Below are 25608 nucleotides of genomic sequence, written 5' to 3'. Positions count from 1 at the left end.
AACCATATATTATTTTTCTTATTATTTTCCTAGATTTATTGGTATTTTTATTATTTCTTAAGTGAGTTAGTTTATTATTATAGGGGAGGGATGAACCATATATTATTTTTTCTTTTTAATTTCCTAGATTTATTGGTATTTTTATTATTTCTTAAGTTAGTTTATTATTGTAGGGGAGGGGTGAACCATATATCATTTTTTTCTTCTTAATGTCCTAGATTTATTAGGATCTTTATTATTTCTTAAGTGATTTAGTTTATTATTATAGGGGAGGGGGTGAGCCATATATTATTTTTCTATTAATTTCCTAGATTTATTGGTATCTTTATTATTTCTTAAGTTAGTTAGTTTATTATTGTAGGGGAGGGGTGAACCATATATTATTTTTTCTTTTTAAATTCCTAGATTTATTGGTGTCTTTATTATTTCTTAAGTTAGTTAGTTTATTATTGTAGGGGAGGAGTGAGCCATATATTATCTTTTCTTCTTAATTTCCTGGATTTTTTGGTATCTTTATTATTTCTTAAGTTCGTTTATTATTGTAGGGAGGGGTGAACCATATATTATTTTTCTTCTTAATTTCCTAGAATTATTGGTATCTTTATTATTTCTTAAGTTCGTTTATTATTGTAGGGGAGGGGTGAACCATATATTATTTTTCTTCTTAATTTCCTAGAATTATTGGTATCTTTATTATTTCTTATAATAAGTTATTGTGGGGGTAATGCATAATTTTTTACTTCTTATTTTCCTAGATTTATTGTTATCTTTATTATTTCTTACGTTAGAGGTCTATGTTTTAATTGTTTATTGGTTGCATCATTAGTGTCAGTAGATTCTTTGGAAAATATGCAGTCCATTTTTTACGTAAACAAATAATAAACGCAACACTAAAACATATCGTTTTACTATTTACCTTTTCAGTGTCCCAATATTTCTTTTTTGCATTTAAATTATCCAAATAAACAATTGTTAATACTTTCTTTTTACATCGTTCATTTCAATATTACGTTTAAGTTATTTTAACACAATTTTCTTACAAATAAATATACTTTAACCCGTTAATAACCAGAAGAGAATTTTACAACGGCGATTTACCCACCGTCTTCCTTTTTTTTCAAATTTATTGTCCATTATTTAATACACCTTTCTTAAAAAACATTAATACATTTTCTTCTACACTACCAACATAAATAAATAACCCCGAAAATATGTTTTTTTAATTTGTGTTACAAATAAATAATCAACACGACAATAAAATGTATTGTTTTACTGTGTACGTTTTCAGCGTCCCAATTGTTTATTTTTCACTTTTAAATTAAAGTATATATCAAAATTTGAATTTAATTTTAAGTATAATGGCATCTGTTCAGTGCACATTTACCTATAAGTATGGTAAACCACTTATAATTCAATGGCTGCAAGTTTTTTTTTTCAAAAATAGACAACTATAAACAGAACGACTCATAGAAATCTATCTATAATATTTTTTCATTTTAATATACTTTCATAGAAATGTTTCTGTTATGTCACAAAAAACTATTTTCTTTACGTCACAAGTGTCATGCTCATACATTAATTCAATAACTAATATAACATACTGACCCAACGGGTCACGGGTAGTCTAGTATTATTATATAAATGATCATGAAATTTAACAACGCAATGAAATAGTTAAATATTATTACAATTTTATAAGCATACAGACACAACATCGCCATTATAATAAAGATATCCAAATTATCCTACATTTAACATAGCACAACTTTGACTTAAACAGAGATTTACATTTCATATATCAATTATTTGATTGACGAACAATGTAATGTTTATAAAAATTTAAACTTGTGGAGACAAACAACAAGAAAACAAAAGAAATTTAGTAATCTATTGCATAAAAGGGCAGTTGTCTAAGCGTATGTTCAGCCCAAAACTCTAAAACTACAATACAAATGCTCACAAAGTGTTTTTTTTTAATTGACATTGACTTGGATGAATAATATCTAAAATAAAAACTGGCGCAGGTTTTGTCGGTTTTCAAACCATTATTTAAAGGGAAGCAACTCTGATATTTTCATAGAATTAATTCCTTAAGCCGACTTCTTCCTTGACTTATGTGTGTGTGTGTGTGTGTGTGTGTGTGTGTGTGTGTGTGTGTGTGTGTCCATAGAGAGGAATGGTCTAAGCAGAGAAGAAAGAAGGAAGGGGTGGGGAGATGAAGGGTGAAAGTCATAGATAGAAGTTATAATAGAAATATGTTAAACTTTGCCCGGGCAATACAGTGTAACCCAGCTAGTTTTATTTAAAACAGAAAAATCAATAATGAAATCTAAGATAAGTGAAAATTTGTAAAATAATAAAAATATTGCAAACATTAAGCAACTTAAATGTCTATGTAACAGAGCATGGACATGCGTATGACAGCTGCATGTGAAGTGACAGCTGCATGTGAAGTGACATTACATGTGAAGTGACATTACAGCAAAGAAATCATGAGAAGAGAAAGGTGGGCATACATCAGGAATTACATTCGAGAGGATCACGTTCAAGAGGATCAGGATCATGTTTTATTCAGGAAAGTTCCAGAAGTAAATGTCATTATTCAACGGGAAAAAGTGATCAAATTATTCTTTGTATTGGTCTCCTTTGCGATGGAGTCTACAACGTGCTGGATCCCAAGTGTCTGTGAACGTGTACTATGTTACATCTATCAATAGATGAGATGTTGAATTTGTAAAAATAAGGTTAAAAATAGAAAATTCCACATTTAGTTAGTTAAGCAAAGAGATGAAATCTTCCATTAGATTAAGTTAAAACTATATGTAATTTGGTGTGAGTGAAGCAAGATTAGACGTTGGGTGTGTAAAAATAAAAAGCTTTAAAATGGAGAACTCTACATATGGGTATTTTAAGTAAGAAGATTAAATTTTCTTTTAAAAGTCAAGTTAGATGCACAGGAAGTCCAAAGTGAGATGTGGCAAAGAGCATAGCAAAGTCTCACTCTTTTACCAATGAACTGAGAAGAGTCAGTCGCCATTTTCAAAGCCTCAACCAGAAAAAACAACTCTGTTTCTGCTGTTTAAACACCATGATGATAGTGATGATGTCCACTACCACAACTTTAGAGAAATAAAATTATAAGCTGAACAACTGCTTTCGTATCAACGAAAGAACAATTGTTTTTGTTGACAAATTGTTATCTTTTTTTAATCCATTATTATAGCTACAGAGAAAGAGATCAAGACGACTGCTACTATCACAACTAGAGAAGAACAATGCGAATACCCTGTTTCTGCTATTAAAATACCACAGCAAGAACAGCCATTATCATCACTCTGAGAGACATCACTATCCTCTGAGCAGCTATTTATGTGTCAAACAGAGAACAGTTGTTTTTGCTGACAAAGAAGACAACAAGCAATCTGTGAGGATCAAAGAATCTCTGCTTATCACGATAATATTACATACCACTCCTTAAAATATGATAGACATTAGATTAAGGTTTTTTTTGTTTGGTTTTTTTATGGAAATCACTCGAGGCAATGCATGAAGCCACTTGATGTAAGGAGCTAAAAAGAGCGAAGCATGATTATCACAAAGAGGAGATGCCTATTGGTCTTAATCTTGAAAAGATCAATGCTATAGGTAAGCGAAAAACAGTCAGCAGGAAAAAAGTTCCATATGCCTGAGATTCTTGGAAAAAAGCTACTGGAATAGGAAGCTGTATTATGATGAGGTACCGAAACAGAAAATTGATGGAGATCACTAGACCAACGAATCAAGCAGGCTGGTACAAAGATAGTATGAAATAGACCCGATAATTTTGACTAACAAATGATAGTATTTATAGAAAAAAAACTGAGACTAGCAACATCACGTCTGTGTTAGAGACCGTTCAATGAAAAAGAAAGGGAGCCAATCAAATCACAGATACGTTTCTGCACCTTATTAAAAACCTTCAAATGGGACAGAGCTTCACGATCCCAAATATGACAATAGTATTCTATATGTTCTATATAATGTCTAATAGCATTACAATCCATTTTTGGCTTATTTCTACTACAGAACCTAGGTCATTAAGGTCAGAACGAAGTTGTATACCGCGTCTATTCGATTTGTTCTTCTGTACAGGGTGGCCGAAAAGTCCCAGGACACTATACATGTATTTTTAATAAAACACAGTACTTTTTAATGAAACACACCTGGGACTTTTCGGCCAGTGTTCTGGGACTTTTCGGCCAGTGTCCTGGGACTTTTCGGCCACCCTGTATATATCTAATACATTGAATATGGAGTTTAATTCTATAGCCCGAATGAAACGAATTATCGGATGTATGATTTCAAGAATAAATGAATCAAGAGAAGAGATGAAGGTCATGGAAAGAGTAGAAGAGTACTGAAGATCCAAGGAATGTAGTTTTAGTAGAAATAGGAGGTCCATAAAACAATAAGTGGACCTTAGAGGAATTGGAAACACTTTAAGGCTGATACATAGAACTGTTGGAATTGATAAATCAAGATGTAAGTTGATAGAGAATTTTGTAGATAGTAAATGAAGTAATCTTGTAGTGCCGCTGCCGCTCTTGGTTGCATGTAGTGTATTTTGGATGATAGTACGTCTTTGGAAAATGCCAATAACATCGCTAACAATTAATAAATATGTAGTTCAAGTTGCAAACGAAAAGATAAATAGAGATATGAATGGATTACCAGTTAGTAATTGCAAACTCAATACAGGATTTTAAGAATGAGATGAGAAGAAAGCATGAATTAAAATTTATAATAAATTTATATAAAAAATTTTACAGAAATATAAAACATACTTTGAAAGACCGAAGTTTGTTGAGAAGTTTTAATTTTTGGAAAAAGAAGCCGGAAGTTGGTTTCAAAGTTCTGTTGTGTGTGTGATGCGTGCATATGTGTGTGTGTGTGTGTGAGAGAGAGAGAGAGAGAGAGAGAGAGAGAGAGAGAGAGAGCTCAGCTTCTGGGTGGCATGTGTTCACTGGAGATAGAAACTTGGACTTAAGGGATTTGTCTGGGATGGACTTGGAGATTCATGTTGAGTAGCACGTGTTCCCCTCAATCCCCCTAAAAAAAAGAACTACTGTTTTATAAAGCTTGGAGAATTTCACATAGTTCTAAAATTGAAACGATCTTTATTGGTTGGAGAATATTTTTCAGCTCACATGTTCAATGAAGCCGGGAGAAAGAAAAAGGGATAGCAATTAAAATCATTTGCTTTTTACCATTCATCCGAATCACATATCGATGTAAAAATCTGATGCTCTTAGTCAAGAAAGAAGTGAAAAGGAAACAAGGAAAAAGAGTAAGCCAGATGAACAAAGATCGCCCATCTGTCACAGTACATCGATTTCTAATCTACCACAGTCTAACCTTGTCAAGGGAAAAGAATTTGAGAAGAAGAAGAAGAAGAAGAAGAAGAAGAAGAAGATAGCTGCCTTGAAAGTGATGAAAACGTATATTTTTGTACTTTATGTGTTCCATGATCGATGACAATTTCCTGTTTCATGACTGACCGAGTTTTAAATGGGGTGGGGGAAGGGAGATAATCAAGTAAACTAAAGAGTAAGTAAATACTGATACTGAGATATACTTAACGAATTCGTAATAAGTCAAGGTAAATACAGGGTTATTCAAAAATCAAGAGACTTTATTCAAAAACCAAGAGACTTTATTCAAAAATATAAAGACTTTATTAAAAAATATAAAGACTTTATTCAAAAACCAAGAGACTTTATTCAAAAATCAAGAGACTTTATAATTTCATTTATTCAACACCTGTTATTACTTGGTAGATTAGGTCCCACATATTTCTTATGAGATTTTCAAAAATTTGCACATCCTCCCCATTTAAGTTTTCCAAAACATTACCAACATTAATTTTTAATTCTTCCCTAGTAACAGCACGAGGTCTTATGGCCGAGTATCTAGACTTAACCATACTAAAAAAAATTTCTATAGGGTTAAGGTCGGGGCTGTAGGGGGGAAGATATACAACTTCAATCTGGTGAGATTCTAAAAACTCTTTAACAACAATTGTCTTGTGGATTGGGGCGTTATCCATTACTAAGACTACATTTCTCCTTAAAACACCCTCATTAACAGCCTCGACGAGAAACTCAAGAAACCTCTCCCCATTAAACGATCCATCAATCAGTTTGTAATAGGATAAGCTGAACTGTGAAATAATACAGCAGGCTGATAGGTTTTGTCCTTTAGAAGGGGGCACATAAGTAACTGGGCTTACACCAATTTGCGAAAACATTAATTTCAAATTTTAACTTATATTTGTTCATTAGTTGTTCCTGTTCGTTATTTTAGTGTTTGTTTTTGTTTTTGATTAATCAAAAATTGTTGCATTTTTTGTTAATTTATTTTTTCATTTACTTTTTCATTAATTATCCTGAAACTCTGCGCCTGTAGTTGTGTATCATATCTCTTTGCAATAAAAAAAGGTCAATAATTAAATGTCTGTAGCCATTTAATTTTCCCATATAAAACATTTGTTCCTCTTTAAGAAAGGGCTTGCAGATCTCCTCAGCCTCACTCACAGAGCCCCAGGGCTCCATGGAGTCCACTCTGAGAAACCTCAATATATACTACTTGAGAGCATAATTATCTACTGATGAGTTGGATTTACCTCTCCTATCCATGTTCATTAGACACCCAACACCGATTATCTTCGCCTGAAGATAACTAGTCACAGACTTTCGGCAGCCCAAAGAACTTTCCAATTCTTTATTTCCTCACTCAGACAATGTGTCATTTTCTTCAACCTATACCAAACGGTGTAAGTAAGTTTTGTTTTTTCTTTTTATACGACATTTTCCATTGCTTACAAATATTATGATAGGAACTTGGTCTTAACACTATTAGCTAAGGTTATCACAAAACAGCTTCAATTAGTTGTTTTACACCTTTCCATGTTTTAGAAGCATATGCTTATGCAACAGTTCCCCACTTTTTTACGCAGTCCTTTGCTTTATTGTTATATTTCTGCAAGATTTTTCAAGCTGCAACGTTGACTGTTTCCTTCTTACGTATAGACTTGGTATTTTCGAGACCAAGGCTAATGGGCATTTCCTGTCCATGCAATAATAAGCTTCCGTCTTTGTTATCCCCTTACATCCAGTGGATTTATACCTTTCTATAAAATAATCCAAACTACCAGTCTCTGCATGTAATAGAATGTTTCCAGAAAAAAAAAAAAACTCCTAATGTCTTTCCTAAATTAAAGCAAAAACAAGTGAAATGAAACTGGTAGCATACCATGCATCGGTATTCATGCACGTACAACAATTCCGAATGAAATAACAACACCTTCTTCATAGTAGATCTACAAATACCAGCAGTTTTAGAGGGATGTAGTAGTCATAAATAATGATTTAATTTTCTCTGTCGGAGAATCATCCCTGTTAGGCAAGTTGGTCTTAATACTCTCTACTAAGACGAACACCTATAGTATCCTCGACAGAACAGCTTAAATTAATTATTTCACATTTCTGCTTCTTTTTGCATGTCTTTGAAGCATATGGTCATACAATAGTTTCCCACTTTTTTATACACTCCTTTGCATTATTGTTTAATTTTGTAAGATCTTTCAACCTCTCCAAGAAAATAGTCCCTGTTAGGTAATTTGGTTACACACCGACCAATCAGTTTGCAGAGTGCATTTATATCATCAGTCCCAAGAACTATTTCAACCCTTTGGAAATCACGGTCGGTCCCGAAAGATATTCCTGTAAGCAACCAAGAAGGACACCCTCTGGCCTCTCCCCTGTTGTCATCCACTAGATTTCCAAGCATAAACTATATGTTACGTCCAAGATAAATGTTTGTTTTTTAAAAAATAATTATTAGATCAGGGTTAAGGTTTCGAATGAAGCAGATTTCATTTTTTCCATCATATTTTCCCTTCTGGTAGTGGTTTCAGCCATTTGTTTGATTAAAAATTCGATAATATGCGTAAACGCTTACTTTCTTAAGTGGTCTTATGATTTTGACAAGGACTGTATATATATATATATATATATATATATATATATATATATATAAATGTATATATATACATATATATATACATTTATATATACATATACATATATATACATATATATATACATATATGTATATATAAAGACATGCATATATATATATGTATATATATATATATATATATATATATATATATATATATATATACATTGTTTATTAAAAAAACAAAACTTACAGCCATTGAATTATAAGTGGTTTGCCATACTTATAGGTAAATGTGCACTGAACAGATGCCATAATACTTAAAGTTAAATTCAAATTTTGATATATCTTTTAATTTAAACGCGAAAAAATAAACAATTGGGACGCTGAAAACGTACACAGTAAAACAATACGTTTTATTGTCGCGTTGATTATTTATGTGTAACACAATTAAAAAAAACATATTTTCGGAGTTATTTATTTATGTTGGTAGTGTAGAAGAAAATGTATTAATGTTTTTAAGAAAGGTGTATTAAAAAATGGGGAATAAATTAAAAAAAGAGGAGGTAGAGCGTAAATCGTCGTTGTAAAATGCTCTAATGGTTGTTAACAGGTGAAAGTAGATTTATTTGTAAGAAAATTGCGTTAAAATAACTTTAACAAAATACGGAAATGTAAAAAAAAAGCAGAAAGTATTAACAATTGTTTATTTGGATAATTTAAACACGAAAAAAATTGGGATGCTGAAAGCGTACACAGTAAAACAATACGTTTTATTGTCGCGTTGATTATTTAGTATAATATATATCGTATATATGAAGCAGGTCGATGATTATACGTATTATTTAAATTTTTGCGTTTGCTTTCCATATCTTGAAGGTTTTTTTTCAATAAATTTAAGATATTCGCTTTTCTAAGGACGGCCGTTTGTTCGAACGAAACTGGTTCAGTGATTTGTGTTTATTTGTTTACGCTGTTATGGTTTATGTTTATGTACGCATGCACAACCGGAAGTTGTAAACCGGATGTTGGGTTAGAACACTCGTTACAAGGTTATTTGAGTTTTATAATTATATAGATATACACACACACATATACACACACACATATTATATATATATATATATATATATATATATATATATATATATATATATATATATATATATATATATATATATATATCACCCTATTCTCTATGCTTCACTTTTTGTTATCAAGTAAGATCTTTGACTTATTTGCAGTTTCATCAAATACTTTTGCATGCAAAATCCGATCCCGCATTTTGCAAATTCCTACCCTCTGATGAGAAGGAAAGTATTTCTTCGTAACTCCGCGGATTAAGAACTATCCACTTAATAAGTGTTTCCTTTTCAGATTAAATATGTTTTTAGCTCTTTTTCAAAGTGTTTTTAACATGTTTTATTAACTATTTTCTCTTATATATACACATATATATATATACACACATATATATATATATAATATTTAATTTTAATATGTTTTATTAACTATTTGCTCTTTTATATATATATATATATATATATTAAAACAAATTAAAAATTATATATATATATATATATATATATATATATATATATATATATATATATATATATATATATATAATATTTAATTTGTTTTAATTTAATTCGTCATATGCAAAAGTATAAAAATAAAGATCGAGGTCAAGGTCACAAATCAGAGGCCATAACAAACAGAATTCATGATATCAACATTTTGCTAAGATTATCAGAACAGGTTAAATTTGTTGTTTTATACTTCTGCTTGTTATTTTTATTTGCTGGTCCTTGAAGCATGTGCTCATGCAACAAGTTTCTCGCATTTTTTTTTACGCAGTCCTTTGCAATATTGTTATAATTCTGCAAGATTTTTCAAGCTGCACCGTTTGGGCAGTATAGGGAAGACCACTTTTGCGAAACATCGACGTAGTATAGAGACCTTCTTTTATTTATCAACACAAGAATAGTCTTTCTTTTAATTATTCCTAACATTTCTTTCATATAAACAAACAGATATGCTAAAAAAAATGAAACAGTCACTTTAAAGTGAAAATAGACTCCGCTTATTGTCCAACTTGTATTCCTTTATTAGCCAGGCACAGAGGTACCATCACAAGGACACTCCAAAAATACCCAGTGCTTGGCCTTGCTTAAAATCATAGAAATGAATGCGGTATTTTGGTAAAAGAATCTAACTAAGGTTTTGTTCTCAAAAAGACTGAAACTCGACATCCCCTCCATCCCCAAAATTCAACAGGGCGTTATGCCTAAATTAAATAATGGTTTTGTATTTTTTCTTTATTAAATAAATTGACCTTTTCGAGTGTTTTTTTCTTTTTTTGGGGGGGGGGGTTGTTTCTGAACATGGCGTTGTGTGAGGCAGACTAACATCAAAGACAAGTTACCGCATGTTTCCAATTGAGTGACATCCCGTCAGAAAGAAACACAATAACTTCATTTTTATTTGTAGATAATAGAGAAGACGATCGCTAGCAACGAACTGGTTGCACGTTCGTTTATATTTGAGAAAAAGTGTCGAAACTCGATCAGGATGTCACATATACTTTGACTTCAACGGCATCTTCAGATTTCAATTTCACGGGATAATTACAAGAACAATGGGCTTGTTGTCACAGTCAAAAAAATAATGCGGCTCACAATCAGTGAAGATTTTCTCTCCTTTCTGCTTCTTTCTTTTCTTCTACACAGAGTTGGAAAGTAGGGAGACTAGATCGGCACACAAGAGGTGGTCTAGTATGGCTCTGCAAAAAAATGTCTGAGTGACTCCGTCAGCATTTCCTAGTTGCGGCACCTCAGGCAGTTAGCTATAAACTAACCCATTTTAAAATACAGAAGATAAAGCCTGGACAGGTGGACCTTCTAGGAGACAGAACAGAGCCAACTAATGCTAGAACATCTCACCCTTTGTTGGACTGATTGTCGAGGACGTAGCCTTGATTGATATGCTGTGTCAAAAATAATTCTTCGTTGTCTCCAGGTATTTAACCTCTTTCCTACCACATAAATACATTGTACAAGGCCAAAAGGTGGTGAATCTAGGCTAGCACACAAGAGGTGGTGCACTCTAGCTCTGCAAAAAAATGTTTGAGTAGTCACATCAGCATTCACTGATACGGGCGCCTCAGGCGGTTAGCTATAAAAAAAAGAGAAAAAGTAAAGCCTGAGACTACCTAGAACAAATACCTCAATCTGTCAAAGCAGGGTCAGTTAATATCATAGTGGCTCATCCTTGTCAAAGACAAATCCTTGATTCATATGGGGTGTCAGAAAGAATTTCTTTGAGACTTCCAGTTCCAAGTCAGCAGTTTTCAGACCTTAACTAACGTTACTTAATTCTTTTTAAACATGAGAATACAGATAATTCGTTAGTTTGTAGCAGACCTATTTTTGTTTATGTGTATACACAATATTTTGTATTATGTCGAATTGTAATTGGGTTGGCGCAGTGATACACATGTGATTGTCACCTCACTGATAAGTGCAGTCGATGCCTACTGATTTTTTACTAAAAAAGCGTCAAAGATAAATCCGTTTATAAGTACATTTCACACTGACAAATCATCCTTTCTATCCTGTTTCCGACTAATGCCAGAAACGTACAGGAGAGAATGACAAGTATCAGTGAGTGGCAAACTTTCCAACACGACGGTAGTGCCTTTTTGGCAAAGAAGAAATCAGTTTAACGAATATCTGAACACGTGGAAACTCCCGACCGGTATTCTTAAAATTATTTCAATGCTAAATTGTCCTTATAGTTACTTTGTTTGAAGTTTATCTTGGGAAGAAGAAAAACTGAACACTCTTAAACGGAAATTACAGTAATCTATATCTATTCCATTTTCATTTCATTCGTAATTATGGGAGGGGAATTTATCTTCAAATATCTTTAATTTCGAATTAGAGCGACAGGCTTATACTAAGTAAATATTAATAAGTCCTTAATGGAGAGTAGACAACACATTGTGGATGCGTTATCGGCAGTTCTCGTTACTCTCGCTTCCTCTTATTTGTCCCTCAGTCCTCATTTCCAATGAGTGATGTTTCTGACAAAGGGTGAAGAAAAAGCTGCTCTCCAGGACGACAGTACTTCGTGAACAGTAGCCTGAGATGTCGAAAATTTTCTGTTCCTATGTCTATCCTTGTGGCCATGTCACTAGTAAAGCTGCTGGAGGGAAACGTTTCATCTGGGCTGATGTTATCCGCCTGATAGTGAGGGACCCGAACCTTGGATTAACCACTAAGGATGCCGTCCTATCAGCAGGTGCAAAATACTGGGGCTGCTGTATTGCCATTTGGTGAATGGACTCTGGACTATGCAGTAGTTTCGAGTGGGGCCTCTCGATGCCATACTAGTGGGTAATTGTTACGGCTTTACCTTATCATGGCTACAAAAAAAAATCTTCCTCTCTTTTTCTCTCTTACTTTCCTTCTCTGTCCTGCTCTAACCAAGTCTGTCGACTTGTTCCATAAATCCCAATCCTCAACATGAAATACCTCCAGAAAAATAACATGCATAAACCTAGAACCCCATCTTCCAATGTAGACCCCTACTACCATGTCTCCTTCTCCAACGTCAGGGATCTACGTTCCAACCTTCCAGATGTTGAAACCCAATTACAGAAGACGAAACCAGACATATTCTTCCTAAGCGAAACTGGCATTAGGCTGACCAATTCCCTTGACGAATCCATAATTAAAGGATACTCTAACTTAACATCTAAATCTGACCCCAAAGATCGGTATGGACATGGAATATGTGCCTACATTAAAGATGGCTTTCCGTGTGGTAGGGATATCTCCAGAAAAGACCCTAATTTACCATATATGTGCTTCCAGGTTGCACTTGCTTACTCCACTGCATTTATATTTGCTCTCTATCGCCCCCACAACAGTGGGGTTACTATCCTTAAGAGCATATCTGACAAAATTGACCACCTCCTGTCTACTCACCCTTCAGCTAACATCCACATTTGTAGTGACTTCAATGTCCAAATTGCGGAATGGCTGGCCCACTCTAACAACACAGATGATGAGGAGAGGTTCTGTCATGACTTTGCCATTGCCTATGACCTCACCCAGATTATCCACGAACCCACGCGAGTGCTCAATACTTCCGGTCAGTATGCTAGCCTTCTAGATCTTTTTCTCACAACTTCCCTTGAGCTATGTTCAAATTCCGTTCTGTCTCCTCTGGGATCTTCTTACCACTTGGTTGTATCAGTTCATATAAAAACAAAATGCAATAAGTCTTCAGATGTACCTCTCCACTGTACTGTATATCAATACTCTACCGCTGACTGGGATAGCTTCCGTAAACTTATATCCAATCTACCCCTGCATTCCATGTTTAAAAAGGATTGTAGGCATAGACCGATTCATGCCATCTAAAAACTTCCAACAAAAACCTAACAGCCAGCCATGGTTCTCCCCAGAATGTGCTGCTGCCATCGCACACAGAAATCACTTTTTCCATAGCTACCAACGTAATAGATGCACTGAGACAAAAGGTGCCTTCACGACTGCCAGCAACCACTGTAAAAGAGTAATAAAAAATGCAAGAGAGTTATATGCTCAGTCCGTTAAATCCAAAGTAGCTGAGCAGTGGCTTGGTTCCCACCAGTTTTGGCAAATAGCAAACAGGATCCTGAACAGAAACGTGCATTCTATCCCAACCATCATCAATCGACTTGAGATCATCTCGTCAGCATCAAATAAGGCCAGACTATTTGCCAAGAACTTTGCAGCTAATTCTACCCTATGCGATGAAGGCCATCAACTCCCCGTATTGCCTCCTATAATGGACAACACGCTCTGCAACATACAAATATCTGTGCGTAAGGTCGCCAAGCTAATCAAGAACCTTGATTCCAGTAAAGCAACTGGCCCTGACGGCATTCCAATCATTGTGCTGAAAAAGCTTCAACCAGAACTTGCCCCCATACTTACAAAACTGTTTAAGTGTTGCCTTAAAGAGAAGTGTTTCCCAACACCCTGAAAAATCTCATCAGTATGCCCTGTATTTAAGAATTCAGGTGATAAGTCATCTCCCTCTCAGTACAGACCAATAAGTCTCCTGTGTGTCATGAGTAAGCTGCTGAAATCCATATTAAATAGAGAAGTAGTCAACCACCTCAGCAGAAATAATCTTCTTAGTGACATGCAATATGGTTTCCGTTCTGCCAAATCTACAGCAGATGTGCTAACTGTTATATCTCATAGGATTAGCGAATCTCTTGACAAAGGCTTCCTCTCTAAGGCAATTGTTCTTGACATATCAAAGGCCTACGGTATAACTGGAAATATTTTCTCGATCATTAAATCATTTCTCTCTGATAGGCTCATAAGAGTAGTGGTTGATGGGCAGAAATCAGAGGCCTTCAATATTAATGTTGGAGTCCCTCAGGGGTCCATCCTAGGCCCAACTCTCACATATCAATGACCTCCCAAAACACATACTTAAATCATTCGTTGACATCTATGCTGATGACACGACCATCTATGGCAACACATCAAAGGCCGTAAATGACAAAGTTCTCTCAGATTCTCTATCCTCTGATCTTGAGCGCGTGGTACAGTGGAGGAAGAGGTGGTTGGTTACTTTTAATGAATTTAAAACCAAGCTCCTATCTTTACATCATCAACGTTCTGATTCCCATCTGGCATCAATTGAAATGGACGGCTCTCATCTAGGGGAAGCTCCATGTTTTGATAAGTTTCTGAGCTTGACTTTTACTCCTGACCTGAAATGGAACACGTACATCAACTCAGTTGCCAAGGTCGCTGGAAAAATGGTAGGATCCTTCTACCGCTCCAGAAGATATCTCACCCCTGTTGCAATTCTCTATCTGTATAAAAGCCAAGTACGTCCAAGGATGGAGTACTGCTGCCACATCTAGGCAGGAGTTGCTAAAACAGCCTATCCTGCCTTGACAGTGTACAAAATAGGCTTTGTGGCCTAGTGGGTGATGCCCTTTCGCTTCCCTGCAACCTCTCTCCCATAGAAGAGAGGTTGCGAGCCTTTCTTTGTTTTATCGTTACCACTATGGCAGGTGCTCGTCTGAACTCCAATCTCTGGTCCCCCCTCGACAATCTTTCACAATAAACACCCGCCTAGCACCTGTCAAAAATTTTCTCCACTCCTTATCTGTGCCAAAATCAAAACGTAGATTCCATGAACAAAACTTCTTTCTTAGAAGTGCACGCCTGGGGAACTCTGTTGCGGTTGCCTGTTTCCCACCTGACTACAACCTGGATGTCTTCAAGTCCAACATAAACAAATTCCTGATGAATAGCCTCCTTAAGTAAGACACTTTATCAAATCTCCAACGCTAACGTACTGTATACACAATAACCCTTATCTCCTTGATAAGTGGTGACTACCTTGTAAAAAAAAAAAAAAAAGATGGAACTGCAGGATATGGATATCAAATTCTGTCTGTGACATAAGCCAGTTTATCTTGCAACTATTTAGTTCCAGTGTTCCCCTTGAATAAAATTTGAGTCATGTTTTGGTGGAGATGCTTGTTTTTTTTTTTATGGAAGACGGTGATCTTTTTCTTATTCAATATTCAATTTCAGTCAGATGTAACTAGACATGGCCAACTCTACCAAGTGACTTTCTTCATCTTGATATTCTTCCAGACCAATCATCCTCCAATTAAATTTGGTGACACCAACGTGATCAGATTTGCTTATTATAATGCAATAACAAGTCATTTTTTTTTTCTCTTAGGTAGTGAGTTTACTTCCTGCTAGTCATCTATGATTTCAAAATTTCCTTAATTTTAAAGTTACACAACAGGCAAAGATGAACCTTTATATGACAGGGATAAGACAAGCCTGGGTTATTTCCACTGCTCGATCCAGGTCCAGCCTCATGATGCCCACCACAATATGCCAGTTACAGAAGCCCATATTTAAAAATTTGTCTGAAGAGAGTAGAAAACGCATCTTGGTCTTATTTTCAGCATCCCCGTAACTCTCATCCCTTCACGCTTAATCCTTCAGTACTTAAGCAATATTTTTGACAAAGGGATAAGAATTACTGTTTTCTTGGTCGATGATTGTTTTGAATAGATGTGTGTAAATTTGCAATCCTCTCATAGCACTCATCTCTATTTAACTGTTAATCTATCTTTCTTATTAGCTCTTATCATTAAGAGGCTTTTTAGTCTTGCTGCACAGTGACTCATTAATTAAAAGAAAATACAGGTCAAAAAAATTCTTCTGCCTTTTCTTTTCAATCTGGATATCTGCCATATTGATGTCTTTTTCCTTTTCAAATTCAAATTCTAATTCGATCTCAATTAGATTCATGCGGATGCAGAAATACTTTCGGTTGAGAAGATATATTTTCAACTATACATTTATTTGTAAGGAAAACACGTTGAAATAAGTTAAAAAAAAAACAAATTGTTGATCTCGTGCATGCTTTGAATAGCAGCAGTGGCTTTTAATATCGGACTTAAGATAGGGCAGCCACGAAATAGGTAAGCAGATGAATCTTTTGAAACCGGAAGGCAGAAACCGGATGGACGGTTTAAACGCCCAAGCAAGCTGATCTGAGTTTTATAATTATATAGATAGATATTCATGTATCTTTCTGTTTCTCCCCCATTTCTCTCTCTTCTTTTTTCTCTTCTCTCTCCTCTTAATATCTCTCTCTTCCTATCTCTCTCATGTTTTGCCATGAGGGAAGGATGGTAATTTAATTGAGATCCGATCATGAGTCACAAACATTAGGTTTTGGATGTCGTTCACGGCGGTTCAGTCCTCAGCTCAGCCAACTCTCGAGTTCTTATAAAATGCTCCTTAAATGTTCAATAAATTTCTATTTCTACAAGAAAATGTGCCTGTCGCTCATTTAATGCAGAGTTCAATTCCAGCATAGCGGTCCTACCATTAACAGGGCCAACAGAAGACCCAGAGAAAAGCTTCACTAGCAAACGCAGCCAACAACATATCAATCCTTTAATGTAAGGGATGTGTTATTGTCTATGTTTTACCGTTTATTCCCTCGCGACCAGGATGTAAAAGCCTTCGGCCCCTATTTTCTTGTCGCCGGGGTTTGACATTTCAAAATATCAGCACACAGCCAGCTTGAAAATTGACAGATGTTTATAAAATCTCAACGTAATCAGGATACACAGGCGCAAAAAGGTCAAGTCTGCTTGAAAAACAAAATAATTTTAATATCTATTTATCTCCCTCTTCCTCTCTTTTTCTCTCTCATTCTATCACTCTGTTTCTTTCTCTTTCAATGAGGGAAAAATTGTAATTCAGTGGGGATCCAATCGCAATCAGTGAGGGGCATAAATGTTGAAGCTTGGACTCTGTCCGCAGCAAACGTATAAAGTTGAAATCTTAACTTTGTCAAAGTCGGGTCTGGAGTTAAGATGTTCCTTGATTGTTTAACCCTTAGCCTACCCTGGCTGTTAATTTTTACACACCTAGTTTTCTATTACAAACAACTGCAACAATGGTGTGTTCAAGGCCTATTGACTTCTTCTTTGCCCTGTATTAATCAATGAATGAAACCCATGCTTGAAACCCATGTTTGAATATTTGTATTGTTTTTTGATAAAAAAATTCTTTTTCAAAGACCCCTACACTTGATTTTATGTGATGTGAAAAAATTCACACCCATTGTAGACATTGTGTGTAAAAATACCATCGTAGCCCAAGGGTTAAATAAAGAATTTATATATATTATTAGAAAATATCTTTGTTGCTGATAGCACGGCGGTTCTGTCAATTATGACGCTGACAGAGAAGGACCCACCAGCAAATGTAGCCGACGACATAACACGTTCGCAGCATATATGTATATTGTTTACTCCCCCAATAGAGCTGATGGCTGCACCCAGGACGTAACAGCCTTCAAGAAACATCCCCACAACACGGACAAACCAAGATATTCTCCCTGGTAAATGACTAGGATACAGAAAAATCTCTCGAAAAATGTATATGGGAATTGTACGTCCCCTTTTTGGCACTTCTGCATTACACGGACGGCGCCATTGTTAGGGGGCGATAACTCCAATTTCTTCTTGGTCAAATGAATAGGCTAATAAATAAAAAAAAACAAGATTTTTTTTTTCCGAAGACAAAAATATTTGAAAACCAAAACATTTACTTTATAAAAAATGTATCAATTGTAAAAACATTTATTTAAACATTTTGCGTGAAAAAAATATAATTTTAATAAAATAATTTTGGAATTAAAGCAACATTTGGATATTTTTTTTATCGAAACATTTCTTGAATGAAAATAAATTGGATTTTTTTTTCAAACAATTTAATAATTTAAATAAAACGTTTTCAAATTAAAGCAACATTTGAATTTTTTTAAAACATTTTTTAAATGAAAGTAAAATTGGATTTTTTTTCGAACAATTTAATAATTTAAATAAAATATTTTTCGAATTAAAGCAACATTGGAATTTTTTTTTAAACATTTTTTGAATGAAAGTAAAATTGGATTTTTTTTCGAACAATTTAATAATTTAAATAAAACATTTTTCAAATCAAAGCAACAGTGGAATTTTTTTAAAACATTTTTTGAATGAAAGTAAAATTGGATTTTTTATTCGAACAATTTGATAATTTAAATGAAACATTTTTCGAATTAAAGCAACATTTTAATTTTTTTAAAACATTTTTTGAATGAAAGTAAAATTGGATTTTCTTTCGAACAATTTAATAATTTACATAAAATATTTTTCGAATTAAAGCAATATATGAACTCTTTTAAAAAAATTTTTTGAATGAAAGTAAAATTGGATTTTTTTCGAACAATTTAATAATTTAAATGAAACATTTTTCGAATTAAAGCAACATTGGAATTTTTTTTAAAACATTTTTTGAATGAAAGTAAAATTGAATTTTTTTTTTTCGAACAATTTAATAATTTAAATAAAACATTTTTCGAATTAAAGCAACATTGGAATTTTTTTTTAACATTTTTTGAATGAAAGTAAAATTGGATTTTTATTTCGAATAATTTAATAATTTAAATAAAACATTTCTCCAATTAAAAAAACATTAAAATTTTTTTTAAACATTTTTTTGAATGAAAGTAAAATTGGATTTTTTTTTTCGAACAATTTAATAATTTAAATAAAACATTTTTCGAATTAAAGCAACATTGGATTTTTTTTTTTAACATTTTTTGAATGAAAGTAAAATCGTCACTGTAAGAAAATATCCGAGAAGCACCACCTGTCGACAGTTTAGTGAAACGCACAAAAAATGGCGCCGTCCGCATAATGCAGAAGTGCCCCCTTTTTAATAATGTAAGTAGAAAATTAAAAGTTCTTACCTTTTTGTCAGCTTGCATATATTTTGTTGTAGTAAGATAATGTTGGGCCTCTTTCTCACTAATTCCATTTGCTGTCTCATGTTTTATTACTTCCGGATGACTACTTGGGTTATTTTTGTTTATCTCTTTTGCCAAAACTGATTCCTTTTCTGAAGAAATTGCAGGATCTAACGACGAGGTGGCTAACAAGGAATCGCTTTTCTGTTCGTTAAAGGAAACCCTTTTCTTTTCTACTTTATTGCCTTTCTTTAGAATATTTTTAGGGGTTTCGGTTGGAATGATGCTGACCCCTGTTTCCAACCGTTTCTGTGCTTCCTCAAACGAAACCTCTTTAAAACTGCGACCAGAATCACTAGAAGCACCGATTCCGTTAAAAAGAATTTCGCTTTGTCTTTCAGTTCTTTTACCAAACTCATTTCCATAACAACTTCTAACAGAATTTGGGGTAACTCTTAGATCTTGTAATTCCTTATGTTTTTTTAAGTGGTTCGTATCAGAGTAACTAATTGTTTTTTCTTTTTTGCTCGATTGTTTTTCGAATTTGTTTGCATTGTTTTTATAAGGTTCATCAGCTGATATGTTTTTAACGGTTTCCACACAAGTTGAGGCTTTTTCTTTAAAATCAAATCCACTTAAACTAGAATTGGTTTCCTGGGTGTTTTTCTTCAGAATAGAATTCAAAAACACATTTCTGTTATTCGGTTTACTTTCAAAATGTACTCTGGGAATTATCTGACTTGGTTGCGTTTCCATGGAGACTGGGTTGTCATCTTCATCTTTTTCTTCACCAAGTGGATTCTGTTGCTCCGTAACCACTTTAGGTTGCTCTGGTTCCCTATCATTGGTACCTTGGTTTTTTCTTTTTTCGGACTCTTTGGTTTTTTCTGAGGATTTGGCGCCAGAAGATTTTCGGAAAGTATTGCGACCAGTCTGAAAAAAAAAAAAAAAAAAAAAAAGAATGGTGTGTATCATATGATAGACTCATGATTAAAAAAATCTTTTCAAAAACTTTGTCTGAGGTAATTGTAGCAGACGAAAAATTGCAACAAGCACATTAGCAGGAGCTAATTCTCGTGGTTCGAGCTTTTAAATCTATTTTCTTCCTGGTTTGTCCAACCACAAGCCAACTCTCAGTCACGTGATCGAGTGTATAAACCGTGAAACCAGCAACAGCTCTCTCTCTCTCTCTCTCTTCTCTCCCTTGGTTAGCAGCAGACATCGCCTGGGCCCTTTGTGTCCTGGGCTAACGTTAGTACAAACAAGCCAACGTGGCTATCTTCAAACACCGACTTGCTTCCACGTGTGGTTCACATACATACTCTCTTTCCTACCATGGGACTCTAGCATGTATATACATGCACACTTTTCTCATTTTTTCTCATTAAACTGGCCTGTCTAATCTACATCTCCACATCAGAAACTCTTTTCACAACTACTACAAATACAAGCACGCACAAACACTGAACTATTCTCTCTTTCAACAAGTCTTTCTTATATCCAATCTACGTTTCCAAAAAGAACACTTTCAGCTCCTGACCCGTTTCTCTCTTATACATGCTACTAACGAAGATAACCAATAGAGTTGCTTTTAAATAATAAGTGGTGACATCCAAAAGTTCACAACAGGTAGGGCGATTAGTGAGTCCAAAAAGAGTTCCGTAAGATATCCTTTGGAATCCCTTTAAAAAATATCCGGGGTTAGAGAAGGACTTTTCATTTCAAGAGATTCCAAAGGATAACTTACGGAACTCTTTTTGGACTCACTAATCGCCCCACCTATTTCGAACTCTTGGATATCACTGGATATCGGAAAGACTCTGTTAAAGATGGCCTCTAGTAATGGCACATTGAAACCAACATAAATGATATAGCGTCATGGAAAAAGGCAGTTTGTGCTACCATGGCCAATTTGCAACACACATATGATATGGAAGAAACACATTAAAAGAAGAAGAAGAAGAAGAAGAAGAAGAAGAAGAAGAAGAAGAAGAGACCATATCCGTATTAAATACATTACATTTTTACCAGCTGGACCTGTGGAAATTCCACAGGGGACTCATTCACATGTTATATATTGATGTTGGCATTCTGTAGATGTTTAGTGTAAATGGAGACACTCTTATATTATTGTAGCTTTTTTGTAAAAACTGCAAAAGTATTTATCTAAGCTAGCAGGAAAGCCCGGCAAAGCCCGGTCGTACGGTACTCTTAAATATATTTTAATTCTGGCAGATTTCGTATATATTATTATAGAGTTAATGTTATATTGATTTTTATATATTATAAAGTTGCAATTTAAAAAAAAATATATATATATATTCATGACTTTGGTGCATCAGCTATAATCGAAACCGAAATCAAAACTTATGAAGAATTCTTTGTAAAATTATTTATTACAAGAAATGGAAGTCCATAATAATTAAACGCCTCGGATGTAAGCGTGACACAGAAAATAAATAAATAGCAAAATAACACACACGCTATTGTATTAATATATAGATTTGTATTATTCAGACTACTATTCTTATCTTCCGGAGGTTGATGGATCAGCCCTTACTACTGGTGATTGTAACTAAAAATTACATAAAATTGTTGTGGTGGTGCCCACCTTACGGATAATAATAAACTCTTCCACTTATTATAAAGATCGGAAGACTATGTCTCTTGGCGTTGTTCACAGTTTATGCACAAGTCATGCACACTTGGTCGGCAGACTGACAGATACCTTCTTACTTTGTTTTATTTGCTTTTCTGTTCAATATATTTTACTTCCACTAGTTGTGTCTTTCTTCTGCGCCCTTACAGGAGCACAACAAAAAATAATTAACACTTCTACTCGATCATGACTGACAGAAAAAGAACAATTTACTCCTGCGGATTAAATAAAGGGCTCAGTCCGAAATTCAATATAGATGCCAGAGTTCGCCATAAAGATTTACAAGTTTGAAAAGATACACCTGAAGAATATTGGCGATTACATCGGCCGAAACATTGTGAGAATAATAACCAAGATGAGAATGGTAGTCCGAATAATCCAAATACAAATTCTCAATTGTCATCTAAAAAATTCTAGAACAATAATAATTTAAGTCTTTAGTGGTCGTCATGTCGTTTCCCGACATATGTAATTTTATCTGAAAGACGATATACAGTAGGTTCAAAATTATATATGTTTTTATTTAATTATTTTAATTATGACACGCTGAAAGTAATGGTGTTAAAATCAATTTAGTATTATGTATATAATTGGAAAAATAATTTTAATTAGTAAATTAGTAGACACACCGGCCGATTGGCGGATATAAAAATAAGAACATTGAAGAGATCAAACAAAGAGAAGTTTTTTAGTGAATTATGTAAAAATTATTTATTTCGAATAATTAAAATATTTATTTTAAATAAATTATTTTTTATATAAATCACAAAAAGATTTTACTTGTTTATGTCTTACCTATTTCTTTGTTCCAAGCTTTATATCTCCCATCTATGTTAATGTGTGGACTACTTTACTTAAAATTTGTCTTTTTTTCTCTTATTTCATACATCATACTAAATTGATTCAGCACGTCATAATCATTATTGATCTGTGCTGAAATAATAACGTTATTATTTTAAAAGACATTCTTAACATGAGGAGGGGAGGGTGTTTTGTATCTATTCCATACTTTAACCTTACAATTGAAAAAAAAAACATATCATAAAACTTTAATTTTTTTTTTTTTCTTTTTACACGGAGGTCACCATTTATCAAGGCCCGGAAGCCACTCAAGGATAAGGGTTATTGCAAGTACAGTACGTTAGTGTGGAGATTTGATGAAGTGTTTACTTAAGGAGGCGGTTCATTAGGAATTTGTTAACGTTGGACTTGAAGACATCCAAGTTGTAGTCAGGTGGGGAGCAGGCAGACGGAACAGAGTTCCACAGGCGTGGAGTTCTAAGAAAGAAGCTTTGTTCATGGAATCCACGTTTTGATTTAGGCACAGATAAAGAGTGGGGGAAATTTTTCACAGTGGATTCAGCTAGACGTGTGTTTTTCGTGAAAGATTGGCGAGGGGGGACCAAAGATTGGAGTTCAGACTTAGAATTAAAAAAGAATTGCTCGGTATCATAACAAATTGTTTTTTCGCTGTAAAAAAAAAAAAAAAACTACTTTATGAAATTAAGTGAATTTTTTTTTTTCGAAGAACTTCGTTCCATAACGGATACGTACAATATAACCTTTTTTCTATATTTTCATTTTTTAATGTCTTGATTAAACTGTATAAGTACTTTAAAAATATACAATCGTCTTTCCAAGAAATTTACATGATTCAAGAAACAGCATGATTACCTCTTAACCTTGAAAATATATGCATGAAAACTCACGTAAATTCTAGATGGTCCGCTTTGAGGTCTTGTTTTCCATAATGGTTTATTTCTGGAGGACTCAGAGCTGGAGGTCATCGGTCTCTTTTCGGGAGAAGAATTCTTGCAGAGCAACATTTTCTGTACAGTCTCTTGCAACCCTTTAGGGTTGAAGTGATAGGTTTTTATAGTTTTATAAATGCCATCTTCTAGTGACAGTGAAGAAGCTGACACCTGGGGGCTCATACCTCTTTCCTTCTTTAGTTTCATCTGTTTCATTTGCAGATAACTCAGATACCTTTGCATATTGGGTCCGGTTACTGGTTGACCTGATTCCTGCATCTTGTACGGGCCTTTCTCTTCATAAACCATTCTGATTGGTTTGTAATTGCTTTTGGATATAAACACCTTATTGGTTGCCGTGGTGACGTTTCTGGTTGCTTCTTTATCAGGAAACGTGGGGAAATTCATCGGGTATGTTTCTACTAGGGTAGCCGTGTGTCTTAATCTACCCGAGTGAGTGCAAAGAAGCTGTACAGATCTGACTCGTACATCAGAGTTGGGTTCCTTGTATGAAAGCGCTTCTTCAAATGAAGAAGGGCCTCCATTATGTAAATGCGTGTTGTCTTTCGGGTAATTTTCCAGAACTTTGTTTGTGTGCTCCTCAGTGTTTTGAACATTAGTGGAAGATAAATGCGGCGAAGATGGAACGCTTAACAAATCGTATTGATCAACAACGGGAACGTTCTTGGATGAAGATGCTGCTTGCCTTGCAGTAACTTGGGGAGTATTTGTATTGCCATCACTGCAACTCATGTTTGACGTAGAGATGTCGGCATTGGGATTTATTTGGTGAACTGATAAGCATGCAGTGTCAGCCTGCGGTGTCGGTGATCCGAATCTTGGAGAAGATGGTGGCGCTACAGTCGACAAATACTTCCTGTTTTCTGTTCTTTGTTTTGATACCAATTCCTCTTGTAGATCTGACATCAGTACGGGGTCGAAGAGGTTCAACCGTAGCAATCTGAAAATATAAGAAGAAGAAAAAAAAATACAATAAAAAGCATTAGAAATATGTATATACTTTTCATTGTTGTGCATCAGCCTTGACCAGAGCCAGATTTATATATAAACTTGATTAGATAAGGCCTCGAGACATAGTGGAGTCAGTAACTCTGAAATACATAGATAGCTAACAGAGAAAAATAGGTGAAGCGTTCAGTTAATTATAAATTACAGCTTAAAACACAATTTTTTTTTTTCAAACGTACTTAATCCCAGAACTAAAGTATATTTTAGAATGAGTTTTGTGTTATCAAAAAAAAGGCAAAAACATATGTTAATTAACTCATATTTAGTATAATGATAGATGTTTCTAAGTTTTATGCATTCCTTTCCAGTCATTACCGTAAGTATATTATGCCTTTAAAAGATAAATTATGGAATTTTACCCAGCCATATCCTCCTCTTTACTCAATTTCATTTGAAACACTTATATTTGAATAAAACACTCATAAGTAGAATATTTTAGGGCCTCACATTTCCAAAACCTGACACTTCTCTTAACACTGAGGATAGCCAAGCGCATATTAGATGCATGCTTTGATTCAACTCTTGTCTGGTTATGACGACAAAGATTGCTCTCACATCGTCCAGTAGTTATGAACACACTTGTCAACCTGGTCGCTGCCATCTGCTGAGTATTGCCAGCACATGTGGAAAAGGCATGCTCCCAGTTCCGGACCTGTATCGAAGCATTGATTGAGGTTGAAGGCGGCTACATTGAATAGATGCCAGCTCTACTACATAATCATGTTACCTGAATTGATTTTTTCAATAAAAGTTTTAAAATAAAGCTGTAGTGTTGTTTTCTTAGGGGCGAAAAATTTATTGTTCCACCCT

At 34.3% G+C, this 25608-nt stretch overlaps 2 protein-coding genes across 2 annotated transcripts in view; both read right to left on the bottom strand.

Moving 5' to 3' along the window:
* The window catches only part of LOC145240168 (uncharacterized), a 98194-nt gene extending 73487 nt beyond the window's left edge, over nt 1-24707 (bottom strand). The window contains exons 1-2 of the mRNA XM_080103757.1: nt 23728-24707; nt 19363-20292 (exon numbers count right to left, since the gene is read on the bottom strand). Coding sequence (XP_079959883.1) covers nt 19363-20292; nt 23728-24696 — 1899 coding nt within the window. The 5' untranslated portion in view covers nt 24697-24707. The remainder of the gene's footprint in view (nt 1-19362; nt 20293-23727) is intronic.
* Nucleotides 24708-24716: 9 nt separating this feature from the next.
* Nucleotides 24717-25608, bottom strand: part of LOC145240279 (uncharacterized) — an 88862-nt gene continuing 87970 nt past the window's right edge. The window contains exon 7 of the mRNA XM_080103861.1: nt 24717-24730. Coding sequence (XP_079959987.1) covers nt 24717-24730 — 14 coding nt within the window. The remainder of the gene's footprint in view (nt 24731-25608) is intronic.

Source organism: Euprymna scolopes, chromosome 19 (genome assembly GCF_053919585.1).
Source record: "Euprymna scolopes isolate OS-2025 chromosome 19, ASM5391958v1, whole genome shotgun sequence".
Classification (NCBI taxonomy): Eukaryota; Metazoa; Mollusca; class Cephalopoda; order Sepiida; family Sepiolidae; genus Euprymna; species Euprymna scolopes.
This window is presented reverse-complemented; position numbering and strand designations above follow the sequence as displayed.